The sequence below is a fragment of the Melitaea cinxia genome, chromosome 12 (assembly GCF_905220565.1).
Source record: "Melitaea cinxia chromosome 12, ilMelCinx1.1, whole genome shotgun sequence".
In the NCBI taxonomy this organism is placed as follows: domain Eukaryota; kingdom Metazoa; phylum Arthropoda; class Insecta; order Lepidoptera; family Nymphalidae; genus Melitaea; species Melitaea cinxia.
The window spans coordinates 11,748,487-11,773,257 of record NC_059405.1 but is presented as its reverse complement, the minus strand read 5'-3'; the positions used below and the strand labels follow the sequence as shown (position 1 = coordinate 11,773,257).

At 34.5% G+C, this 24,771-nt stretch overlaps 2 protein-coding genes and 1 long non-coding RNA gene across 3 annotated transcripts; 1 reads left to right on the top strand and 2 right to left on the bottom strand.

The window, feature by feature from the left end:
• Window positions 1–6,542: 6,542 nt before the first annotated feature.
• LOC123658545 lies at window positions 6,543–16,051 on the top strand. The gene is made up of 3 exons (XM_045593930.1): window positions 6,543–6,801; window positions 12,377–12,646; window positions 14,817–16,051. The coding sequence occupies exons 1-3, from the start codon at window positions 6,759–6,761 to the stop codon at window positions 14,846–14,848; spliced, it is 345 nt and encodes a 114-aa protein (XP_045449886.1). The 5' UTR covers window positions 6,543–6,758; the 3' UTR covers window positions 14,849–16,051.
• LOC123658547 lies at window positions 12,340–13,409 on the bottom strand. Its single transcript, XR_006743909.1, has 2 exons — window positions 12,879–13,409; window positions 12,340–12,622 (listed from the first exon to the last, which is right to left on the bottom strand). It is a non-coding gene; the product is annotated as an uncharacterized LOC123658547 (long non-coding RNA).
• LOC123658546 (agrin) lies at window positions 15,460–18,906 on the bottom strand. The gene is made up of 3 exons (XM_045593931.1): window positions 18,768–18,906; window positions 16,373–16,576; window positions 15,460–15,592 (listed from the first exon to the last, which is right to left on the bottom strand). Exons 1-3 carry the CDS (start codon window positions 18,793–18,795, stop codon window positions 15,534–15,536), a joined length of 291 nt encoding a protein of 96 aa, XP_045449887.1. The 5' UTR covers window positions 18,796–18,906; the 3' UTR covers window positions 15,460–15,533.
• Between the last annotated feature and the right edge of the window lie 5,865 nt (window positions 18,907–24,771).

Genomic DNA, 24,771 nt, shown 5'->3' with positions numbered 1-24,771 from the left:
AGGACCGACCTACTATCGGAAAGTATACGGATTGGAAAACCCTGTACCTCTCTGGAGTTGATCGCTGTTGTTGCCATTATGATTCGCATGAATTCCGCCTGGAAGATAGTATTATGGATTCCCAGTGGCGATGAGATGTGGATATTCAGGTCTCCTGAGTAAACCCCAGAACCTGTACCTGTTGATGTTTTCGACCCGTCTGTGAAGATTTTTAACTCTTTCGGATTAGGGCCCTCCCCTGGGTCTTCGTGTAATTGTATTCTGTATTTTTTATCGAATACGTACTGTTTGGGTATCCTGTCGGTGACCGCTTTGATGAGCGGTTCCCTGTTTGCCAGTTCGCCAAGTATTCCTCTGTGTGTTACTTTTACGTTCCTCCAGAGGTTTAGCTTCCTGAGTCTTACCGCAGCCGCTCCTGCCTCCTGTTGGATAAACAGATGCAGAGGCGGCAAGTTCAGTAGAGCTTCCAGGGCCGCAGTCGGAGTAGTCCTCATGCAGCCCGTAGTCGCCATGCAAGCCAGCCTTTGAAGTCGTTGCAACTTTGCTTCACCGGTGATTAGTTTGGTTCTCGGCCACCAAACCACTGCACCATAGCTGATAATTGGCCAGATGATGGACTGGTACAGCCACAGAGTGATTTTTGGGGATAGACCCCATCTTTTACCTATCATTCTGCGGCACTGCCAGAAGGCTATTGTAGCCTTGTCGATCTTGCTGTTGAGATGGTTGCTCCAGTTCAGTTTGCTATCCAGAATGATTCCTAGATACTTTACCTCCGGGCTGAACTGTGGCTCCGTACCAAACAGTCTGGGGGGAGGGGGGTAGTAGTTCCCCAGTAGTTAACCCGTTCCGTCTTTCTAGGATTGACGGTGAGTTCGTTGTCTATGCACCATCTCTCCACAATTCGTAGCGCCTGCTGCGTGACATTGCACACGGTACTGCTGACTCTGCCGCTAATTACAATGGCAATATCATCAGCATACCCGATTGTGAAGTACTTGTGCTGGTTCAGTCTGGTTATGAGGTCATTTACCACTATGTTCCATAGTAGTGGGGAAAGAACCCCTCCTTGTGGACATCCTCTGGCTACCAGTGCACATTGTGTGTCAGATGATGTGACTTTGATGACTCTTTTACTGAGTATGTTACCTATCCAGTCAACCATTACCGGATGCACTCCGTGCTTAACCAGGGCCGACGAGATGCTAGTGTAGTTGGTCTTGTCAAACGCTCCTTCTATGTCAATGAAGGTGCCAAGACACATTACCTTGTCTTCAATGGCCTTTTCTATTTTGCTGACCACTGCATATAGAGCTGACTCTTTTGATTTACCTTGGCTATACGCGTATTGATGTGAGTGTAAGCATACTGTAGCTAGGGCATTTTCGCTCAGATCCCGTTCGCACAACCTTTCAAGGGTCTTCAACAAGAACGATGTGAGACTGATAGGTCTGTGAGATTTAGGTTCGGAGTAGTCACTTTTTCCCGGTTTGGGGATAAAAATTACCTTTACCTCCTTCCACTGCTTTGGCACGTACCTAGGAGCTAAACAGGCTACCAAAACAGTGGTAAGCCTTTGGATCAGTCGGTTGCTTCCCCGCTTTAAAAGTGCTGAGAAGACCCCATCCAAGCCTCGGGATTTGAAGGAGTTAAAGCTATTGACAGCCCATTTAACTTTTGATGGACTTACTACCTTGAGTGCATAATCCCATTGCTCCTCTGTTAGGGCTTCGTCCTCCTCGAGCCAATCAACCGACCGCATGATATGGCAGCCTGGGAAATGTGTTTGTACCAGGATGCGCTCTGCTTCTGCTTCCGGCGTGCTCGTGAAGGTCTTGTCTGGCTTTTTCAGGGAGCCTCTCATCTGGCTAGATTGATTTGCTAAAATCTTTCTTACCCTATTGGCATGTACGCATGTCTCTATGTTGCTGCAGAATTTGCGCCACGGGTCGGTACTTCTATACCTTAATCACTTCTTGTATCTGGACTTGGTTTTCTTGTACTCGTCCCAGTCCATATCAGCGCATGTATTTATTGCTCTATTTAGGAGTCGCTTTACCTTTTTTCTGAGTCTTTCCAGTTCAGGTCCCCACCAGTTTACTTTACTTGTATTCTCCGGTGGGATTGATAAGGGACATACAGTTTGGTAGGAGTCTATAATATTGTTAGTTAGCATATCTACCTGCTCTTCTATCTGTCTTATTCCCACGAGTCTGTCTGGATATGTCTGCTCGCTGAGCAGCTGCTCCAGTCTTTTGGCGTATTGCACGTGACTGGTTTTGCGTGAGTTATGCTTAAGGATTGCTAGGACTGTATTTACCTGCACATCGAAGCGTATCCATCTGTGATCTGAGCATGATGCCTCGTCGGATACATGCCAGTTGGAGATAGTCCCGGAGGCCACTTCTGTGGCTAGAGTTAGGTCGATGATTGTTCTACTACGTCCATTCATGTATGTGGGTTCAGAACCCACATTCATGATCTGTAGGTTTGTGGTCATCAAATATTCAACTAGGAGCTTATCTCTTGCGTTTGTTGTTTTCATTCCTCAAAGGATGTGATGTACGTTAGAGTCAGTGCCAATAACGAATTGCAGTCTGGCCTCTTCGCAGTATGTTATCAGCCGTATCATGTCATGCGGCGGTGGCGCATCAGCTTCTGGCATGTAGGCCGACGCAATTACCATCTCCGGCAGGCTGTGGTCTTGCGCTCTGTGCAGCTTTATGGCACACAGTTCTCTAGAACAGAAGCTCGTCAGAGTTTGCGCCTGTATATTCTTGGTGATGTAAATAGCCCTAGTATTTTCCGGGCCCGTATGCGTAATAAGCTTACCTCCAGCGTTCCAGAGTCCGCATATGGTGCCATTCCAGACCCACGGCTCCTGCACGCTTTTTTTGACGTTGGGGCTGTCTCTTGCTTTTGCGCTTGAGCTAAGGTTCACTCCCAGATTGGGACGGACCTCAGTTGTCCCGAACACCCTCGCTCCGTCAGCATAGCCGGTCCCCATGTCCTCCCAGAGGACCCTTCCCCATCTCGTCAGCGTAAAGCACCCAGCTCGTCCGTGCAGTTATGCATGTCCATTTCCCCGCAGTGGCTAGCTATAGGGCTACCGTTTACCTGAAATCCGGACCAAAGAGGGTGTGTTGTCTCCTGTGGTTACAAACCCAGACCACGTTCGACTCAGCCCCCCAGGACTCCTTCAACCCCGCGTACGGCGATTAACTGCGCAGGACACACACAGGTAGGCATTTGCAATTGAGATCCACCGGATCACCTACTATACCCGGCTGATGGCCTGTCATACTTAGCTACAGCAGTCCGGGGTAGATGGTAGTTTGAGGTCCCCGTCTCGACCACAGTATTTCCAGGGTATGCGACCCACTCCAAAAGACCTGACGCCCTAAGGAAATGGGTTCGCCCCCAAGCCCGTACGTCGGCGAGCTTAGGGCGACGAGGACGCGTATGACAGACTTGACAGAGGCGAGCCAATAGCTTAACGCCGCACTCTTAAGCGTACTCACACCCCGCCCTACACCCCATACCCCATATACGAATATATTCACTTAATTAATGCACATAAAAATAGGTGTTTTCAAATCGCGTCAAACAAACGTCTTTGGAATATATACCTACGTTGTAAAAATAACAAAATATTAGAGATAATAATATAATATAATAGAATCGTTACGCATATTAACGTTGAATACATTAGTAATTAACCTGCCTTACATGAAATAATCTTTAAAAAAGCGATCATATAAATTAAATTTCTTAATTCGCGTAATGGCAGACCGTTATTTTAGTCGACCATTGGTCGACCATTGGTCGACCATAGAATATAATGAATATGTGCATATATTTTATCTAAAATTACGTTATTTTATACTGAAGTATACAGCATTTATAAGTAGAAAATTGTTAATAAAAGTGTCTTGTGCAAGGTTACTGACCAGTTCCTTTTACTTATGAACAATAATTTTATAAAAATGCTTTACTTATATTTGTATTTAATGACATTTGAAAAAAAATTGATTGTCAATATAAAATATATTTAATTACGAGTGAAATTAAAGTGTATTATTGTATGGATTGTAAACTAAAAATAGTTAAATATACAAATGTGTTTTAGTTTTTCGGTTAATACAACTCGTTTTTAATAAATGGATACTGAGAATAAACAGATGCTTTAAAAGAATGAGATGCTTTTAAATAATAATAAATGGATTTTATGTAGAATAAATTAAATTTTTAGTTTAAAGCTTAAACTGTGTTAGCACAGTTATAACATTCAGCAGAAACAATAGTAATTAGATTAGTAATAGAATTAGTTTTGGTTTACTGACAATCATTCGGGAGATCTGTCAAGTATGTTGAGTATTGTTTAGGATAAAAAGTTTTTAGGATAAAGACAAAAAAAAAGTAATTACGCAAAGCGGCGCAAATATTTTGTAGAAATTAATTTAATTATATCAATTAGTTCAAACGACCGTAGAAACTAATTTCTTTTAAGTTGGTACAATAGGTATTATCATGAAAGAATGAAAAAAATAAGCCGATCAAAATAGTTATTTTTTACTGTTTATCATATAAAAGGCATGACATAAAACTTTTACCGATTTAGGGACAAATTGAAGGATCATGAATTGATGATGATGACACTATTTGATGCATAACGGTGATCAACAGGTAAAAGCTATGATGTGTGATTCTGTTTTATACCATCGAATTCCACTATATTAATGAGATATTTTTATTCACAAATGTGTGACTAAAATTTGTAGTTTATTACTGGTCCTAACGACCTATTCTACCTCCTGCTGTTAAAGTCTATTCGTTATATTGCACATATTATAAAAATTACATACGTATTTTTAAATATAATTTTCACTGACGTCAAATTTCTGTTATAATGTTAAACAATATATTTTAAAATAGGGCTTACCCGTTATTAATACTTGCAACATTGAGTAATACCTGATTGTCATAGTCGAAAATTGTAAACGGAAAATCCGTGTGACCATTTCTGTTGTATGTGAAATATAATTAAACATTTATTGTAAAGGAACTGTAACTATTTTAACTGAGGTAGAGCACAGCAGGAATTTCCTGTTCAAAATCTGGAGCAGCCCGACTGGGGTAGTACCTCGACCTTACAGAAGATCACAGCTAAATAATACTGTTTTCAAGCAGTATTGTGATCGTGTTGGTGAGTAAGGTGACCAGAGCTCCCTGGGGGGATTGGGTATTGGGTCGGCAATGCGCTTGTGATGCCTCTGGTGTTGCTGGCGTTTATAAGCTACGGTAATATCTTACTATCAGGTGAGTACGATTGTTTGCCGACCTAGTGATAAAAAAAAACTATATATTTTTATTTCCACCCATCAGGCTTAACAGTACACTGCTGGACATAGACCTCCCCAAGTTTTCAGTTTTCACCACTCCGTCCGGTCCTGCGCCTTCTGAATCCAGCAGCTTCCTGCTGTCTTCTTGAGATCGTCAGTCCACCTGGTTGTAGGGTGGCCTGTGCTCCTTTTGCTGAGACGTGGTCGCAATCAGAGAACCTACTTTCCCCATCGGCTATTTTTGCCATCGCTTGCTGCGCGACTTTGAGCCTATGGAAAAGACTAACAATAAAAGACACTGCTTAAACACTTCTGACTTCATGCTCTGAGGTACAATGGACGAGAAGGTATTTGTAATTTCCCGAACGCTGAGCAACCTCTCTCTTTAAGTTGAACTTACCCAAGTCTTCGGTATGTGTATTTAAAGAGCCACCTGTAGGATGGTTATCCTACAATCGGTTAGCTTAACGTTGTTATTCTTTAGTAGCTTCTTACGATACCCACTGGAACAAAGGAGGAATGCATTTTTTTTTTTTTTTTTATTATTTTTCGCCATAGTCAACCAATGAATGCCTATTTATCGGTAGGCCTAGGATTTGGTACGCTACTAGAAGCCAGACACTCCTTATATAATGTGCTTCACGGTGTAGAAATTGTCATTCCAGTAATTTGGGTCTACTATGAGTCTATGATCGTCGGCTATTAAATTTCTGTACTCTGCACATTATCACTTAAGTATCATTAAGCTACGATAGACACTTATCCGCTACCGGTTACCCTCAGCTATCACATGAAGCATTGAAGCCCATAATATGTCAGTACATTTAAAACTAGTCTTAAAGCACTAAGAATCATTGACAAAAATATACCATAATTTTAAGAATACTACAAAGCCAAGTTAAACTTTCTATCGGCTAATGTGATGCCAACAGTAAACTTGTATTTTTTATTTAACAAAACTAAGTTTTATTATAAATACTCACAGTATTAGTCTTACATTTTTTAAAGGAATAGAGTTTGGAGAAAAAACAGTTGGTTGTAAGAGTCATTAATTTATAAGGCAAAGTAATTTCAATATTATCTGAATGAAAAAATGCTCTCTTTTATTCAAAAGGCGCTGGCGTTAAAGTTTGTTATCTCTCATACGTCCTCCGGCCGAGCGGAGGTTATCGCTGCCACCACTACAACACCCCCCTTCCGTTCGCCCTGGACCACGCACCCAGTGCGTCTGGTGCAGTAGGCCGATAAGTTTATACCTATCAACGTGGACTTCTAAGCGGACAGTTTGAATTTCAAATGTGTTCCTCGAACATAGTCTAGACACGATACTACGAGTATTGTAGCAAACTACAATCCTAGTGAGTGTGAGGAAAGAATCTGTGCGAAAGTTTATTCTATTGGACACATTTGGTGGAAATGTTAAGCTGGAGAATACTTTTGTGCGTAATTATAATTACAGGTACGTATCATAACTCTTCTTAATACATGTTTAACTTCACAATTAATGCCACATACAATTCTCATTACTATAGCACACGTTATATAAAGTCGAAATTCTCATAACAATAAATTTAATATTATTGTGTTGCAAATATTAGGTAATTCCTTCATAATTATTAATATTTATTCGTTGGAAAATCATACAGTTATGTGTAAACAATATTAATATTGCTGTAATTGATTTAGAACTGTCTGTAAATCACAATTGGTTAAAGTCCTTCCTGTCTTATCACAGGAGAGGCGTTAAAGCTTAATTACTCATGCGACTCTTCTATGTTTAATTTTATTTCACTTTGTTATTTTACATCTTACGTGTAACAGATGTTCTGACAATCATTAAAGGCTAACAAAGAGACTTAGTTTCTCTAATAGCAATCAGACTGATTGGCGACTTGATCTTTAGGTTATCGCAAATGCGCACTACAGGGGCGCGCTACAATAGTAGATTATTTGTTTGTAAATAATGTTATAATAAAATATGTAATGGACGTTTTGAACATGTTTGATATACTTCTAGCTTCATATGGTATAATTTTAATGTATAAAATAAATTTGAATAAAGATTTATTTTATTTTAATTGAGTAGTTGATATTTTACTGATGTCACTTTCCGATGGCGTTACATAAATGAAAATTAAAAATCAATATGGCATTTTATTTTAAGTTTCCTTAACATTGTTGACACAAGGTATTGCTTAGGTTATTCACTTAGCAAATACTTATAACATGTTTATTTTAATAGTACAATATTGACTCATCTTTTAATTTAACTATTTTTAGTCTCCGTCTTAGTTTCTCGTGTTATAATTCGTTCAAGAATCTAAAACTGGAGAAATGCGCTAGAAGTCAAATATCCAATATGGCATCGATTGAAATTTCTGAATATTTTATTCATTACATGTCAAATATATATTATCTATTTTTATTGAGTTACAAGTAAGTACACAGCAATCTAAGGGTAGCAACATTGCATTGGAAAACCTTTACCACTACTAAACATATGCTTACATGAAGGTAACATAAATAATTATATTATTATAATTATTTATGTTATAATATATTGATCTATAAAATATTGACTTTAGCTCTAGGTCAGGTTACATGACAAACTTTGTACATAACAATCTAATGGGCTTTTTCGATGCTATTATCTTATTTGCCCATAACTACGTATAAACATACATATATTGTACTTTTGGTTGTCTTTAAGAAATCGCTTTTAGTGACTAAGCTGTCACACATAGACAAGCTGTTACACATTTGTTACTAATTTAGTTGTGATTATTTAATGTGTGTAATGAAGAAATAAATAAACTAATAAGGCTGAACACAACTAACTACGCATAATTATAGCACCAGATTATATGAATATCAACACGAAGGAAGTCCTTTGAATGTGTAAATGAAGATTTTTCACATCATTTCTATTTACAAATACTTTTTAAGCGTAGTCTACATATTACTACTGATTCATATACGTATTAATTATTACTTTTTTACAAAATATCATCGACAGTCGACATAATTGTGCTCGGATGATAATAATCGTTAACAGCTAGAGTGCTAATCAAGTATGGTAAGGCATACTGGATCAGGACCCGGTCCGGTCCAGATCACGATACCCTGAAAGAAATTACGCGAACTGAGCCTGAATCGCGCTATTAATGTTTTTAAGCGCACTTAGTATATATACAGTTATCAGGACAGTCTAGCAGGGAGTCCATTTCTACACAGTGGAGCAGTCGTAAGTAAAAGAAAATAATAATAATAATAATAATAATACACTTTATTGTACACCAAAAACAGAAATAATACATATCAAAGAAAGAAAGAAAATATTGACAATAGTTAATTAGAAGTTAATAAATAGAATTTAATTAATAATAATAATCAATTAATAACATAAAAATAAATAAAAATAATTAACATTGAAAGTAAAAACATAAATAAATAATAAATTGGAAAAATAAACGGAAATAAATATCATAATAATTATGTTAAGTAACATATTTATAATACCAATTCGCTTTTTTTTTTGTTTAACAATTTTTTCAAGAATATACATTCGGATTTTTTAAAAAGACCGGACCAAAGCGGCTGATCAAGATGAGATGAGATTTCCTGATCGGGTTCGATTTCCTGATCGGGTTCATATCAGGAAATCTCATCTCATCCTTATCAGGTGCAGACAAATCATCTGCGTTACGTGCCTTATCTAGTCTTGACCAGGCATGCCTGGTTCGGTCCTTATAAGGAAGACGAAAAAATTTCTACTCGGGTACATGTGAAATGTTAAAACTTAATCTACCACACTCCCGAGGTGTGGATGGGCAGATAATTTTACTAAGAAAAGTAAGGATCGCTATGAAGCAGCCATTTCTGATACCAACGAGGCCTGAGAACTTTCTGCGCCTCTCTCTCTCTCTTCTCTTTAACCTTTTTAGCAATCAAAAACACTAAAAACAAATTCAAGTAGTATAAAAATAAATAGTGAAGATGTAAATGTCTACTTCGAGCTCCCAATATGTCCAGCTTCAAGCTACTTTTGGTCAGGTATATGGATACCGGCTGAATTAATATAATTTCGTCATCATAATTGATATGAGACCATTGTCAATAATTAATTTAAATAAGGCGGCCTAGAGCAAGATTTTTGAGGTAATTTTGGGTTGTAATAACTTGAAACCGTTGAAGATGTCTTGATGAAATTGTTCCCTTAAGAATTTATCTACATTGGAAAAAAAAACTTGTATTTTTTTTTTTAATTTTTACGGCGTAGACCACCGAAAACTTCCTCAATCGGCGCCCACTCTGGGCAATGTTGTATACATCTGAAAAAAAGAAATAAAATATACTCTCAATCTGTATGAGTATTCTGAGCACTGGTAAATTAGTACTCAGAAAAATTTGTTACGAAGTGGCGGCTTGTTAATCTTTGATTATATATTTAAAAAAATGTTCTGTATTCAACGAGTTATAAAATGTAGGCAAATTTATTTTTCAACTCAATTCAATGTGGACAATGCCGTCGCTATATCTCTTTTAGTGTGATGTTTTGGAAACAATAATTCAGTACACTAATTTCCCTACCGTAATAATTTTTTGAAATCGTACATGAAAATCGATACAGTTTAAGCAAAAACAAAAGCTTCATATTTTATCAAATGTAGTCTTGCAAGAAAGTATAGTAGCAGCGCTATTCAATGAAATGAAGTATGAAAAGCTAATGAAATTTAATTCGACAAGAAACTTCAATTTTCTAGTTTTGACAATTTTAATGAGTATTAAGACACGAGTATGATATAGATTATTTGTAACCAATAAATAAAATAGAGCAAATAATATTAATAAGGATAATATTATTACTGTTTACCTATACGTAATTGTCAAAATCAAATCATACTTATATTAAAGCGGCGAAAGTTCAAATGGATATTTGTTATGCACCCAGGTATATGTACATATTAAATAAATTTATGCATATTTTGTAAATAATAATATTATACTAAAACTTCCCAAGTAAAACTGGTCGACGCAGCTAGTATACTATAAATACATATCAACAAATATGTAAATAACAAAAAGCGCGTGACACAAGTATTGCGATGATATCATTGCATTGTTAACCCTGCACTGATAACGCTGTTCAAGAGTGTACGTACCAGCACATTCGTTCAGATCACAGGAAAAGTTTAGGAGAATAAACTATACATACTGATTAGATTAACGGGGGTCACACGATATCGCGTAATATTCTGGACCATTAGCAAAACAATGGAATAAACCGGCGACAAAAACGTACTTATAAACATTTACATACATCGATTGCAATTTATTTTCAAATTTACGTTTTTTTTTTTTTTTTTACTTTCCTTCAAGATTTATCTTAATGAGTTAAATGTTATTACTACAAAGTGAAAGGAGAGAAAAAGAAAGCCAACGTGCCGATTTCTTTGATGTCTAGGATTGATACTACACTAGAATTTACTTTACATTATAAATTGCATACCTCGTGACAAAAATTTGATTCATAAATATCTTCGAAAACGCCGTAGAGCCGTGTTGTGGATTATGTTTCACTAATTTTCCTCTTTTTTCTTTAATACTATTGACAGACGGTTAACGAAAATGGGTACAGAACAGTAAGGAAATAATTTACTTCTTAACTTAATTATCTAATATAGCTATGTTTGGTATCAAAAAAAAACTTATAGTATAATAGTTAGATATAACTCAAAAAGATCTCGTCAAATCATGCAAAAATTTAATTGGGGCCACACTACAAGCGCCAGCATTCGAATGAAAAAATAAATAATCTATCATCGGTACACGTAATAAAAAGTTATGAGGTAACATATATAAAAAATACAATCTACAATGCTTTTTATTTATTTAATAACAAAAATTTACTACTTAGCTAGTACTTATGTATTTGTTCATCTGGAACTTCGGGTACGGCTGTAATGTGTCACACTGCACATTCAAAGTAGATGATCATAAAGCTCTCGTATGAATAAATGTTTAACTGAGGTATATATGTATATGCCAATAAACAGCAGGAAATATCTTAATCATCTATACATATAATAAAATGGTAGGAAAGTCAAAACTGTACATTGAATATTTTTTTAAAAGAATACTTGGGGTGTGATCTACAATCGATACCGAAGCCAAAAATATAGTTTTTAGATTTTTTGTCCGTTTGTCTGTATGTATGTCCGGGATAAACTCAAAAAGTACTGTATGGATTAACTTCAAATTTGGCACACATATTATTAAGAAGTCGGGTCAACATATAGGCTACAAATTATCACTCTATTACCTACGGGGAACGAGCAGTGAACCTTTATTTCTTTAACGCATTCTGTAACGACGTGTAATGTAACAACGCATATTTGAATGTTGTTATTATGTTAATAATCATGCTATAAGCTAGCTTCATACTATAAATAAAGACATTCTGTAGTATATTTAGTATCAGCATAACTGAGGTAGGGCACAGCAGGAATTTCTTGCTCAAAATATGGAGCAGCCCGACTGGGGTAGTACCTCGACCTTACAGAAGATCACAGCTAAATAATATTGCTTTTGCAGTATTGTGTTCCTGTTGGTGAGTAAGGTGACCAGAGCTCCTGAGGGGAATTGAGGATTGGGTCGGCAACGCGCTTGCGATGCTTCTGGTGTTACAGGCGTCTATAAGCTACGGTAATCGCTTACCATCAGGTGAGCCGTACGCTTGTTTGCCGAACTAGTGATATAAAAAAAAAAGCATTGCACCCGTGCGAAGCCGGGGCGGGTCGCTAGTATAATATAAGATCACAGCTTAATAATACTACTTTAGAGCATTGTTGTTCCTGTGCCTTTGATGAGTAAAGTGACCAGAGCTCGTGCAAGAAAGTAGATAGCAGGCGTCTATAAGCTACGGTAGTCGCTTATCATCAGGTGAGCCGTACGCTTGTTTGCCGACCTAGTTGTATAAAAAGAAAATTAAACAAAATTGCAATTAGTTATTCATTTATATATTTACATTTCAGTATTGCACAAAGCAGACTCGGCCAGTCTACCGTTTTTACGACCATCTTATATCGGAGAAATTAACAATATAGAGAAGGAACGCAAGGAAATGCGTGCGCCAGCTGATATAATCCGTGCTCTAGTGAGAGAAGGTGTGCCGCCTCCACTTTGTGCAGGGCGGTGTGTGTCGCCACCTGCGGGTCCGGTGTGTGCTTTCGACGCAACTGGGACCGCTAGGACTTTTGCTACATTATGCGAGCTGGAGGCTGTGTCGTGCCGTGAAAGTACATGTAAGTTTTAAAGTACACTTAAACATTTATATATGTATAATTTATTGTCTGTTTGTATACACTTTATTCGACACTACAGTTACAAACTCAGACAATTTCGGGGTTAGAGAATTATGAAGCTCAATGGATGTGACACCATATATTATATACTCGTAGTATATGAATATAAAATAAAACTTTTAATTTGTATATTTTTTTTTTATATGCCGCAGGTAATTTGAACTGTATCTACGTTTTTAACAAATTACTCGATGTGAGTGTGGTGTCGAACTGACTTTTGTCCCTGTAACATATCACGCATTAGTAAAACGAATCGATGGTCACTATTTGAACCTTTAGTTACAAATTAATAAACTTTATAACGAATATAGAATATTTTGAAAAAGTTTCCTAGCTTTATTAGTATTAACGCAAATCATACTTAGCTTCGTTTGAAAGCTTATAATACTTTGAGCGTCATAGAACAGATCGACACAAAAAAATAATTTAAAAAAAAACACATTTTGGTACTAATTTTCAGAATTTCAATACACAGAATGGGATATATTGCCGTTTTATTTTAAGAATAGATAGCGAATATCTTAATTTTCCTCAGAACAATTACAAAGTGAAATTTACAGAACCGATAGCAAACGACCCAATAAATTATTTGACTTCTAATAATAACCGTAGTGACTTTCCATAGTAAATTATTCATTTCATTGACATATTTATCTTAAAGTGATGCGGTATCTTGAGTATTGTGGTTATAAATAGAAGACAATAAATACGAATGGTTTATTAATAAACCAATATCGTTTATATTATTTATAATTAGACATTGTAATATGTTTCCTCAAATAGGCTAACAATGTACGATTAATTGTTTCTATTTTTTGTGCGTTCAATAGAATCTTTAAATATTATCAAAATTAAAATTTCTTTATTTTAGTAAGCTTAAAAAACAATTTTTAATAGTTATTTTCCACATTAAATTTAAGTTCTACTAATATAGGAAAACATAATAATTATATTACGAGTATTTAGTTCAGTTTCCAGTTAAATATTATCGGGAATTTTTTCCGGCCTGTCTTAATCACATAAATCAATCGTATAAACCAAATTATTCAATCATATCAAACGTTGATCTGCTTTAAGCTCTAAAAAAAATGACATGTAATATTCCACATACGGAAAAAAAAGATTTTACCGAACCCACCTAATTTTAACTCCTAAACTAATTCTTATAATTATATTACAATAAATAATTCACGGCACTGCTATGTGATTGCGGCAGTAAAGAATATAGCCCCCCATCTCTTCCCGTGGGTGTCGTAAGAGGCGACTAAGGGATAACACAGTTCCACTACCACCTTGGAACTTATAAAGCCGACCGATGGCGGGATAACCATCCAACTACTGGCTTTGAAATACACAGGTCAAAGACGGGCAGCAACGTCTTCGGTGCGACAAAGCCAGCCCTGCGTTCACCAACCAGCCTGCCCAGCGTGGTGACTATGGACAACACAGATGAAGTTCACGCCATTTTGGCGCGAACTTGTCTATGACCTGGAGACCTATAACCAGCAGTGAACTGCGATAGGCTGAAGTGTTGATGATGATGAAGTGATGAATTCACAGCATCACATAATATATTCACTGGAAGTTTTAAATTAATCGACATCTATTGCTTAGCTCCGTTGAAACTTGATTTTACCCTTTGCAGCTCATAATCTTGATATAAAGATCCCTCAGCCAAAGAACTAAGTAAATTACCTTAAAGTTAACTTATCCCACTACAATTTATAAGAATAAAAAAGGTCAAAAAGGGTTAGTTAATTTAAGACGGTACTTTAAAGATGCTTGATTATCATTTTATAGCGGTTACCTCCTGTTGGGTTTTATTTATGTACATAAATAAGAATTGAAAATCTTTGTGGGTTGTGCATTATATTACATGTGCCTCTACTTATTACGATCTCATGGTGAAAATGTTTTATCAAAAGATTTTTTGGGACATAGATACAAATATACAAATTATTATTTCTACATCATAGCTACAAAAAATTTGGAAAATATCAAAGGATAATTTTGATTATTATTTTACAAAATTGACGTATAAGTATTTACCGAACTTTTTATTTTTATTATACATAATGTAAATGTTAATTTATCCTACTTTCTATTACAGACTACGCAATAACCAGTCTCGGAGAGTGCTGACCTACCAAAGAAGAACAATTATTTTTACAAAATAAATTAACCAGTTAACTTAGCATGCGTATTTGAAAAATATTTAACGGCAGTATACGCCCCGTCTGAAAAAAAACATTAAACTTAAAGCCTAGTTTACGGTGTCATAATCGGCACATTGTAATAGTCAGAAAGTTTAACTATTTGATAATGAAAATCAAGGCAACCGTTCTCAAGAAAAAAGCATCTAACAATAATTTATCAAACATAGTTTTAATGAATTTATTTTTTATACATCGATTGTTGTACATCTCGATTACGTATGTATTTTAGTAAGAATCTTTCAGGTATCACCAAAACTGGTACTACACGTTTTTCGGTCCCTAGTATTAAGTCGAAATGTAGAATAAGGTTTTTTTTTATTTATTGTATAAAATACAAATCGTCACATTCAATGATTGTTGGTTTACCTACACTTAAATTGAATAAACATCAGAACGGCATCAGAATGAAAAGGGCTTAAAATTTAAGTTTGTGTTAACTGACGGTATATAATAATTATATAATACAAAAAAAGAAACTTGTCTTGTTTAGGACAAACTGTAGTGTGTGTGAAATTGTTGTCAAATAACATAATATTATTATGTGGTAATATTTTATTGGATTACATCAAGAATAGAGAAAAGAACATTACTTTCAGTGGAGTGACTTTAATTTAAGAGAGACGAATTCCATCAGATCCAGCGCACGCTCCCTTGCTTAATACGTGTAGAGCTGAAACATAGAGAAAGAAAATTAGTAGTTTAAAATAACATGCATTTAACCATACATCAGTACTTCTTTTTGTACTTGTTATTGTTCCACTAAATATCTACGAATCCTAAAACTCTTTCTGCAGAAATAATTTAGCGATCGATGAATCACGTGGTCAAACTCGTATATTAATAATAATAAAATTAGGTAAAATCCATGAAAAATTGTCACGTTTTACTTATCATCAACGTATTTGATAATCGTTCAATTATATTGACTAGTCGCATTGATATTAGAATAAAAAAATTTGAAAGTGTACAAAATCACAGATTGTTAACTAAAAATAAAAATATAATTATGTAGTACTGTAATTGATTCGCTTAAGTGAATATTAATCAACTTGTAACTTCGCTCCAATATTCCTTGTTTTAATATACAGAATAAAGTATGTTAGCCAGCATAATGTAATTAATCAGATTATTCTTACAGAATTTTAATTGAAGTCACTTTTTATTTAAGCTATGTTACCGGATTTATACCCAATGATGAAATCAACACGATGAGTCATGATTGCGCGGGCGCGAGAACAATACAATGATTCTAGATTTTAACTTACGTCACGTCACACTCTACAGATTATGGAACCGATGGGCACCATTATGTTGCTATCATTGTACAGAACATTTTTTAACCATAAATTAATTCATACCCAATTCTTAAATTATGCGAATGTTCCACGCCCTGGATCAAACATCAATTTATATTCAAAACAATCGCGGAAAAAAAAAGCAAATAACGTACTATCTTTGTGTTCGCAGTTGTGGTTGTTCATGACACACTCGTTTCCGAAAGATTTAGGCTTCGATCCTTGTTTTCCAGCGCAGACTGGTTCAGTTTTGACGGAAGAACAGTCGTGCATACAAGCCTTTTTCCGAGCAGCTTCTGCTTTCAGCTCCTTCAGATCGGTTTTGTCCGGTCGGCAGGAAACTACGACCACCATCGCAACTATGGACAAAAATAAAACAAAACTTGAATATCGATGACAAGTATAAAGTATGTAGTTAACTAAACTTTTATCTTTAGTTTTATGCGCAATCACAACTACAAATTTTAAGTTTAATAAAATACATAATAAAATAGGTAACCGCTTTGGTAGTTGTGAGAGTAGTAGGATATTAGTATTTATACCTACAATATTTCTTTCCGGTTTGGACCTTTTGGGCCTCCTCATTGTCCCTCGGAGAGCACTTTAAGGCGTTAGTCTGGGTTGTTACCATAAATACCTGATAACGATCGTTACTCATAGTACATATCCGCTAAACCGCAGTAGAGCAGCGTGGTGGACTAAGCTCCAATCTTTCTCCTACACGGAGAAAGAGACCTATGCCCATCAGTGGGATTATAGGTTGGATAAAACATCAATCTACAAAAATATATTTAATAGTAAATATTTTATCGTTATAATTTCTTATATTTTATCACACAAGTAGACGAGACAACCTTATTTCTACAAAATGCATTCATTGGTATTGACCATTGAAATATTAAAATTGAAATAAGTAAATAATTGTATTTACTGATTTATAAACGTCATGTTAAAATGGACGTGGAAATTAATATTTATCAGTGAGAGACAATTGAATAAAGCTACAATGAAAAATAAATGTATCACCACATCAGGGTCATAACATCATGTAGGAAGTTTGCTAAATTTTCGATACTATAACACGCAGCTACGCCTTTCTGACCTTAACAAAGACTATTACGGTCATAAAATTATTATCACATAAATGCAGGAAGACGCATCATTTCAGGCTGGTTGTTACCGGTTTAAATTACCTGGTTCATGATGTCATGCTTTAGTTTGGCACTTTTTGTTGGCGACTATTGACATTTTTCCAAATAGCTGTTGCCCGCAACTTTGCATGCGTAAGTACTGATTCCATGGGTTTTTAGAACGTATGTGTATGAATTAATCCAAACCTTGACAGTTCCAAAACTACCACAGCCACCAAGTCAACAGTACCAAGTTTATACAAAACGCTTTCATCGTTTTATCGTAAAACCTATTTATTCGTGGTCAAATCTTTTTATGATAAATATTTATATCTGGCCGGTTAGACAATATTCATATTGTGTAAACTGTATACGTATTGACCGATAGAAACTTGTTTTATCGTTATTTTAAGGGGTACTATACCAATAAAACAAATACGCAAAACCGTACTCAAAATATTTGATTTGGGTAACAATTAATTATTTTTGATTGTTAAAACCACCTGTTTTTTTTTATTTGTTAGCTCTTGGATATTTATTATATTTATTCAATAAGCCTAAACTCAGGCGCAATTAAAACATAGTAAACAATAGTATATTAAAATAGGTTCTTGAAATAAATTCAAATTAATGTCTCATGATTCAATTATTTTTTTAAATGTCAACTCTACTATAAACTCACTAGCTTTGTTATTGTATAAAACTCTACTTCATTCATATCTCTTAGGAAGTTAAGGAAGTTTCTTGAGAATATAAAACGAGGTAAAACAGATAAGTATCAAGACAGCCTTGTGCTGTTGTAGGGACTATTTCGTACATGTTAAAGAAATATATCATAAACTATTCTAATACAATAGCCTTAACTTTAATATAAAAATCTTTATATAATATTATATATATATATAGGCTGTTAGACTGCTAAATGCGTTCATTCAAATGGCGGTTATATAGGGTACTGCATAACCGTCCAACAATATTTTTCTTTGTCCTAAAAACGTCGATAAAGTGAACTAGCTATACAACTAAAAAAAAAGAACATATGGAATAATTATTTTTCTCGTAGAATGTTACCATTGTATATTGCCTTGCTTATGCCTCATGGAAGGTTTTATGCAGAACAAGTCTATCATTAGTAAAAGTAGGTAGGCAAATAGCTCTCTCTTTAGCTCGTATTACAATAATACGAGCTAAAGAGCTCGTATAAGACAAAGTAGAATTTAAAAAGAGCTAGGATTTTTTTCACGTGGAACGTGATTCTTATACTTACAAAACTAAACCCATTTGAAGGAACGCAGTTAGGAGTTGAACACCCTATATATTATAAACAGTTTATAAATATTTTATTCTGGAATATTTTGGTATAATTTATACTATAATACAATTTATATTACATCCACATACAATAAAAAGATTTGCTCACCGAATAATATCAGCGTTGCGGCTCTCATGTTTATTAGTAAGCTTTTACACGTCACACGCTCAGTGTCTACTCTCGACTGGTTAGTGGTTACGAGTGGGCCTAACGCCTGTTACCTTTTATACCAAGAGCGGTGGGGAATGCACACATACAAAATATATCATATGTATATTCTGCAGTATATACATTACTATCTTTAAATTGAAATTGATAAATTGGTATTAAGCGTATAAGTAATGGACGTCAAATAGAATAATCTAGGCTGCTTTATCAAGAGGTCAATATAAGATGTCATCGTAAGGAATAATATTATTTAATGAAAAAATATGTGCACTGCCAGACAGTTCAGTTCATTAACTTTAGTAACTAAGGGCAATATAGAAACGATATGCTAGGGACCATTCATTAATTACATAAAGGTCCTCTAAGGGGAAGAAGGGGTTTCAAAATTTCTACATACCCTTACTTTTAGGGAGGGGGAAGGGGCAAAATTCATGGTGATATTTTCCAAGTCAATATTTTATATAATAAATCGCACGGTCAAATGGTTTGGCAGGGTTCATATTTCATTTGTGTCTGAAAGGTAAAATACATTGTACAAAGAATGTATAGTTTAAAATAGGATAAAAAGAATCTCATATGTATGGCATGTTTTATTTTTAACTAGCTGTGCCCGCGACTTCGTCCGCGTGGAATTAAAAGTTATTGTTCAGTTTGCAGAGTTACAAAATAAATGAATTTCTAAACTAAAAGTAGCCTAAGTTACTCTTTATTACATACTATCTGCGAACAAAAGTCTCATCAAAATCGGTCCAGCCCTTTCAGAGATTAGCCGGAACAAACAGACAGATAGACAAAAAAAATTTTAATAATAATTGATTAAAAAAATAAGACTCAGTCTAGATTCCAACTTATTAGTAAAAATTAGTAAAAATATCTCTTTACACAAAATGATTTTTAAAAATAATTTAATAGTAGTGAATATTCCTGTGATGTAAGATTCTAATAAATGGAGAGCAGGTATTTATGTTCGGTTATACTGCGAAAACTACTGAATCGATTGGAATAATAGGGACTTATACTATAAGATGCAATGTGTTTCGGAGAAGGTTTTAGTATATGATATATTGGTGATTACTTATCGTGTAAAAAAATATGGACGGACAGAGGTCGCTACTACATTATAAAGAAAAGAAGTCAAAAATAACTTTAATCAAATAGGCTTTAAAGAATCATATTAAGATGTTTGCTTGTAGTTACTATACGGAACTGATCTTTTACGAACAACATTTTATTATTTTGTAAAACAAATGAATATCGTACGTAAGAATAGGACGGTTTTACAAAAATCTTATGTACCCTTACACGGAGGTTGGGAGGGTCAAAAATTTACAAAATCATCCTTACGTAATTATAGAATGGCCCCTTATAAATAATTTTTATTTATCACTATTAGGGCTTTTTCCACTCATTTTTCTTCGTATTAATGTGAACGCTAAAAATAGCTTAATATTATATAATTAGTAACATTTATCGCTCTTTACTAATCAATCAATCTATCGATTTATTTTTTGCATGAACGTTGATACAAAATTGTATACAACTTCATACAAAAATAGTTGTTAAAAAAATAACTTTGTTTTATTGCAATCACTGCCTGACCTTCGTGGTGTCATCAAATCTGGAAAATGTCGGTGGAATTCTACAGCACAGGTAACAATAGTGAAATACTATGATGTAATGTAATTGTACCCATGAGACTACAATTTTTTTATCGAGAAGCAGGATGTATCCTGCTGAAAATTTCGAGTACCCAGTCGGGGATTAGTACGTAACCTTACAAAAAAGCACGGCTAAATAACATTGCTGTGAAGTAGTGTTCTGTTCTTGTGGTGAGTAAGGTGGCCAGAGCTACTAGGGAGGGTCGGGGTAGGGTCAGCAACGCGCTTGCGATTCTCCTAGTGATGTAGGATTCTAGGCTACAAATTTTTTGTTTTGGCTTTTATTATATCACAAAGACCTCCCTCCTATTTAATTAATAACAATGCTTGAATTATAGCAGATATTTTTATTAATAACTAGCGGACCCGGCAGACGTTGTCCTGTCCGGAAAACAGCTACCAAATTTGATAGCTTACATACCGATAGCAGCGCCACCTAACGGGTCCAAGTGAGATAAAAACTAACATATCTTCCAAGTCAGACAAAATTACAGATGCTTATAAAATTTGATAAAAATTGGTTCAGTAGTTTCGGAGTTACATACTGATAGCAGCGCCACTTACCAGGTCCGATTGAGATAAAAACTACCATATCTCTCAAGTTGGACAAAATTATAGATGCGTACAAAATTTGATAAAAATAGGTTTAGTAGTTTCGGAGTTACATACCAATAGTAGCGCCACCTGTCGGGTCCAATGGAGATAAAAACTAACCTATTTCCCAAGTTGGACCAAATTACAAATGCTTAAAAAATTTGATAAAAATTGGTTCAATAGTTTCGGAGTAGACATACATTTAAAAATTTTCATTGTTAACGCCCACCCCCGTAATCCTTATTGGGCATGAGTTATCCTAAAATCCGCTCATCGATCATTTCTACATCACATATGTATAGGAGATTCGTACCAAATAAAGTCGATAGCTTAAAAACGGGAATTTTCCATTGTTAACGCCCACGCAACAATACAGGTAATGTGAAATAGTTAGTTAATACCGTTTTTACTGTATGTAAATTAAATTAAAATGCGGTCTACGAATAAGACCAATTTAATCATTAATAACTTACGTAAAATGCCCCCTAATATATTATTAACATGAACTTTATTGAATAGCAATAAAGTTCAAATTTACTCTACATTTTAGTAAAAAAACGTTTGTATGGGAAAAAGAAAAGGGCTGTTTTTAGGGTTTTCACGAAAATTATTCGAATTTTTCACCGTAAAAACCATCCTTGGACTTCAACGAACATTTAAAAAAAAAGAATTCGTAAAATTGATCCAGGCGTTGTTGAGTTATACGCTTACGAACACAATTTACGATTCATTTTTATATATAAGAATAAAAAGCTCATTTTGCGAAACACACTGAAATTCAACACGATGAACATTAGATAAAAATTAGCACATAAGAAAAAAGAAAAAAAAACATCAAAGGACATGTGGAAGAACTAACTACTAAATAAAAATAAATAATAATAATTAAAAAAAATTGAAACAATTGAACTCAAAATTGACCATAGATATTTAAAATAATACTCACTAATAAAGGTAGCAGCGTGTCTCATAAAAAGGTAAGTTCTCGGTTTCAGTTAGGGATAAACCCTAACACCGATTTTCAGGACCACCTATTATTATTTTTTTAATTTCTTCCCGGCGGCAGTGGGGTACAACCAGTGAGTAAATGTAACCATAAAATATACTTACTTTATTTATAGGTATTATTGTTAGTAATATTGTTTATTGTTGAAAAAAAATTAAAGCTTTCGTCTCATATTATTTTGAAAATAATAAAAAGTAAATTCAGTCTGTTAAAAAATAAATATAAGAATGGATGAAGGTATAAACATTGAGTATTTTTTTTTTTCTATAAGTATAATATGTGTGTAAAATGTGGATACAACTTCATTTTAAAATTCGAAACTATAAACAAATTTATTTTACAGAAATATTTTTTTACACGCTTTTTGTTAGCTTCACCAGTATGTTTGTATGTTTATAACCGACTCCTTTGGACTTCATTTTGATCCACTTCAAACGTTCAGATTTCATTTAAACTTAGACTTATGTGAGTGTAACCGATGACAATACACTAATTTGATAAGATTATTCCTTTTTAGTTTGGTTTATTTATAAAAGCGTGTTTTTTTTTGTTTTTGTTTTTAAACTATTATTGATTTTGTTAACATTGCGGTGACTTAATTGAATCATTTTTCAGTAATATATTATTAAATAGTATAGGTAAATAGTTGAAACTCAAAAATATGAAATCTTAAAAAACGAACTTATCAGATGATGTTGCATCAGTTCGCGATAGTCGAAAATTGTCTTGAAATTCAGTATCCGTTCAAGACTTTTCTACAATGAGATAAAATTTTCTACTCTTTGCTTTCGACATCCTGTTATCAAATATTTTATCAATTGCTCAAATAACTCATCTGTTTCAATATCATAAATATTTTTAATAAATATATTACTTGATAACGAACTAATTGATTAATTTAAACTCGGAGTACCTACTCGATAAATCATCATCATCATCATCACTACTATCATCTGGGTAAGGTGATTCAATTAAAAAGTATAAGTTTTAGAACTCATTAAAAAATACTCAAAACATAAAAATTTTATTTTAATGAAATAATCAAAATCCAAATTACTTAAAATAACCGTAAATTTACGACATATATATACATTTTATTCATTGTTGAGGTTGCCAAGTCTATGAAGATTTTTTTTTCTATACTAAACAGCGCACTCTGCTGGTGCAGTTAAAAACTAACTCACGTTCCAATTAAGCATTTTATAGCACAGTTCGACATTATGCGCCACTGAGTCGCATTATGATCTGTAATTGTAAAACTAGTACTAACGCAAAACTAACAAATATTCTAACAGTGCCATCTAGCGTTACAAAGCACTGATAAAATGCATATTATACAATGAATGCTCTCTATTGAGGAGTAGCTATATCACGTACTTTGAATTTTCTTTAATGCTATTTAACGATAGAGGACGCAACAATGGTGAAATCATTTTTACCGTCTGGCGCTATTGGAAACCATTTTGAACCAGATAATAACATGTTTCAACCTAACTACCCTGACCTGTTGGCGTGGTTATCAATGGTCCTGCATTTTGCGCTACGTTGCGGGTTCAATTACCGCCTGGAGTCTTAATAAAAAAATGTTTCTAGTATTTTAATTCAACATTTCTGAAAAAAGAATATCCCTGCAACATTTGAGCATAAAAAACAAGTATTTTAGAGCTACACGTACTGAGAAACATTGAAATAAAAACATGCATTCTTATTCCACGTAAATGATATGTCCAGAACGCCGAGGTCGTCTATAGTTGACCGCTAGGGATGTGACGCAAGAGGTATAAATAAATAAGAAATATTTATAATATACACACACCGTCATCTGTTCCTATAGTAAGCAACTTAATGCTTGTGTTATAGATAACAGCCGACTGGTATAGCTACATTTTTTTTTTTTGATAAACTTACATATAAATAATACATATATAAATAAATATATATTACACCCAGACTCGGGGTGGGAATCGAACCCACAATGCCCGGAGTAGAAAACAGGGTCACTACAAACTCCGCCAACGTGCTAGTCAAAATGGTATAGGTGTTTTTTAAGCTATTCAAAATTGAACTTAAACGTGTTATCATTTCTATAAATAATTTGATATTTGAATGAAACAAAATGTAAAAAACATAAAACTATCAGCTAACACAGAATAGTAAATAAAAAAAAAAAAACAAATCAATCAAATAGTCATAATAAATCTGATATCGCAAATCTGGCGCATCACTAGCGTTTCACCATTAATCCGTTTACTACACGCCGTTGTCAAGCATAGACGACACCATTTTTTTATCTAAGGTTAAGAACGAAGATTACGATTTTTTTTCTCATTCTCAAAATCATCTGGTAGCATCAACGTCATCTCTAAACCCCACTCTCATAAAAGTTTTTCTTCTGTGCTTAAGTTAGCCTTTTTTGTGTCGTGAAATCAAATGGCGGGATCTATTACTCGGTAAGTCGGTACTGTTTTAGTACTATTTGCTACCTATGCGAAAAAAAGTACTTTAGTAGTTGATCCGATGAAGCAAATTAATATAATCGGTGCGGTCGGTGCCAGCCTTAGTTTAAAAGAAATATAGGTAGGTATATGCGTTAAATATTAAGGCTGGCACCCACACCTCTAAATAAATAGTAGGCATATTTAGGTAAGTACTTTGAGTTTTTTAAATATTAAACTTTTATTACTAC

Coding starts and splice junctions, on each gene's coding strand:
- LOC123658545 (XM_045593930.1), top strand. CDS start 6,759: ATGTTAAGCTGGAGAATACTTTTGTGCGTAATTATAATTACAG. Junction 6,802..12,376: donor GTGCGTAATTATAATTACAG/GTACGTATCATA, acceptor TTTACATTTCAG/TATTGCACAAAGCAGACTCG. Junction 12,647..14,816: donor GTCGTGCCGTGAAAGTACAT/GTAAGTTTTAAA, acceptor TTTCTATTACAG/ACTACGCAATAACCAGTCTC.
- LOC123658546 (XM_045593931.1), bottom strand. CDS start 18,795: ATGAGAGCCGCAACGCTGATATTATTCG. Junction 16,577..18,767: donor CGCAACGCTGATATTATTCG/GTGAGCAAATCT, acceptor TTTTGTCCATAG/TTGCGATGGTGGTCGTAGTT. Junction 15,593..16,372: donor CAACTGCGAACACAAAGATA/GTACGTTATTTG, acceptor TCTATGTTTCAG/CTCTACACGTATTAAGCAAG.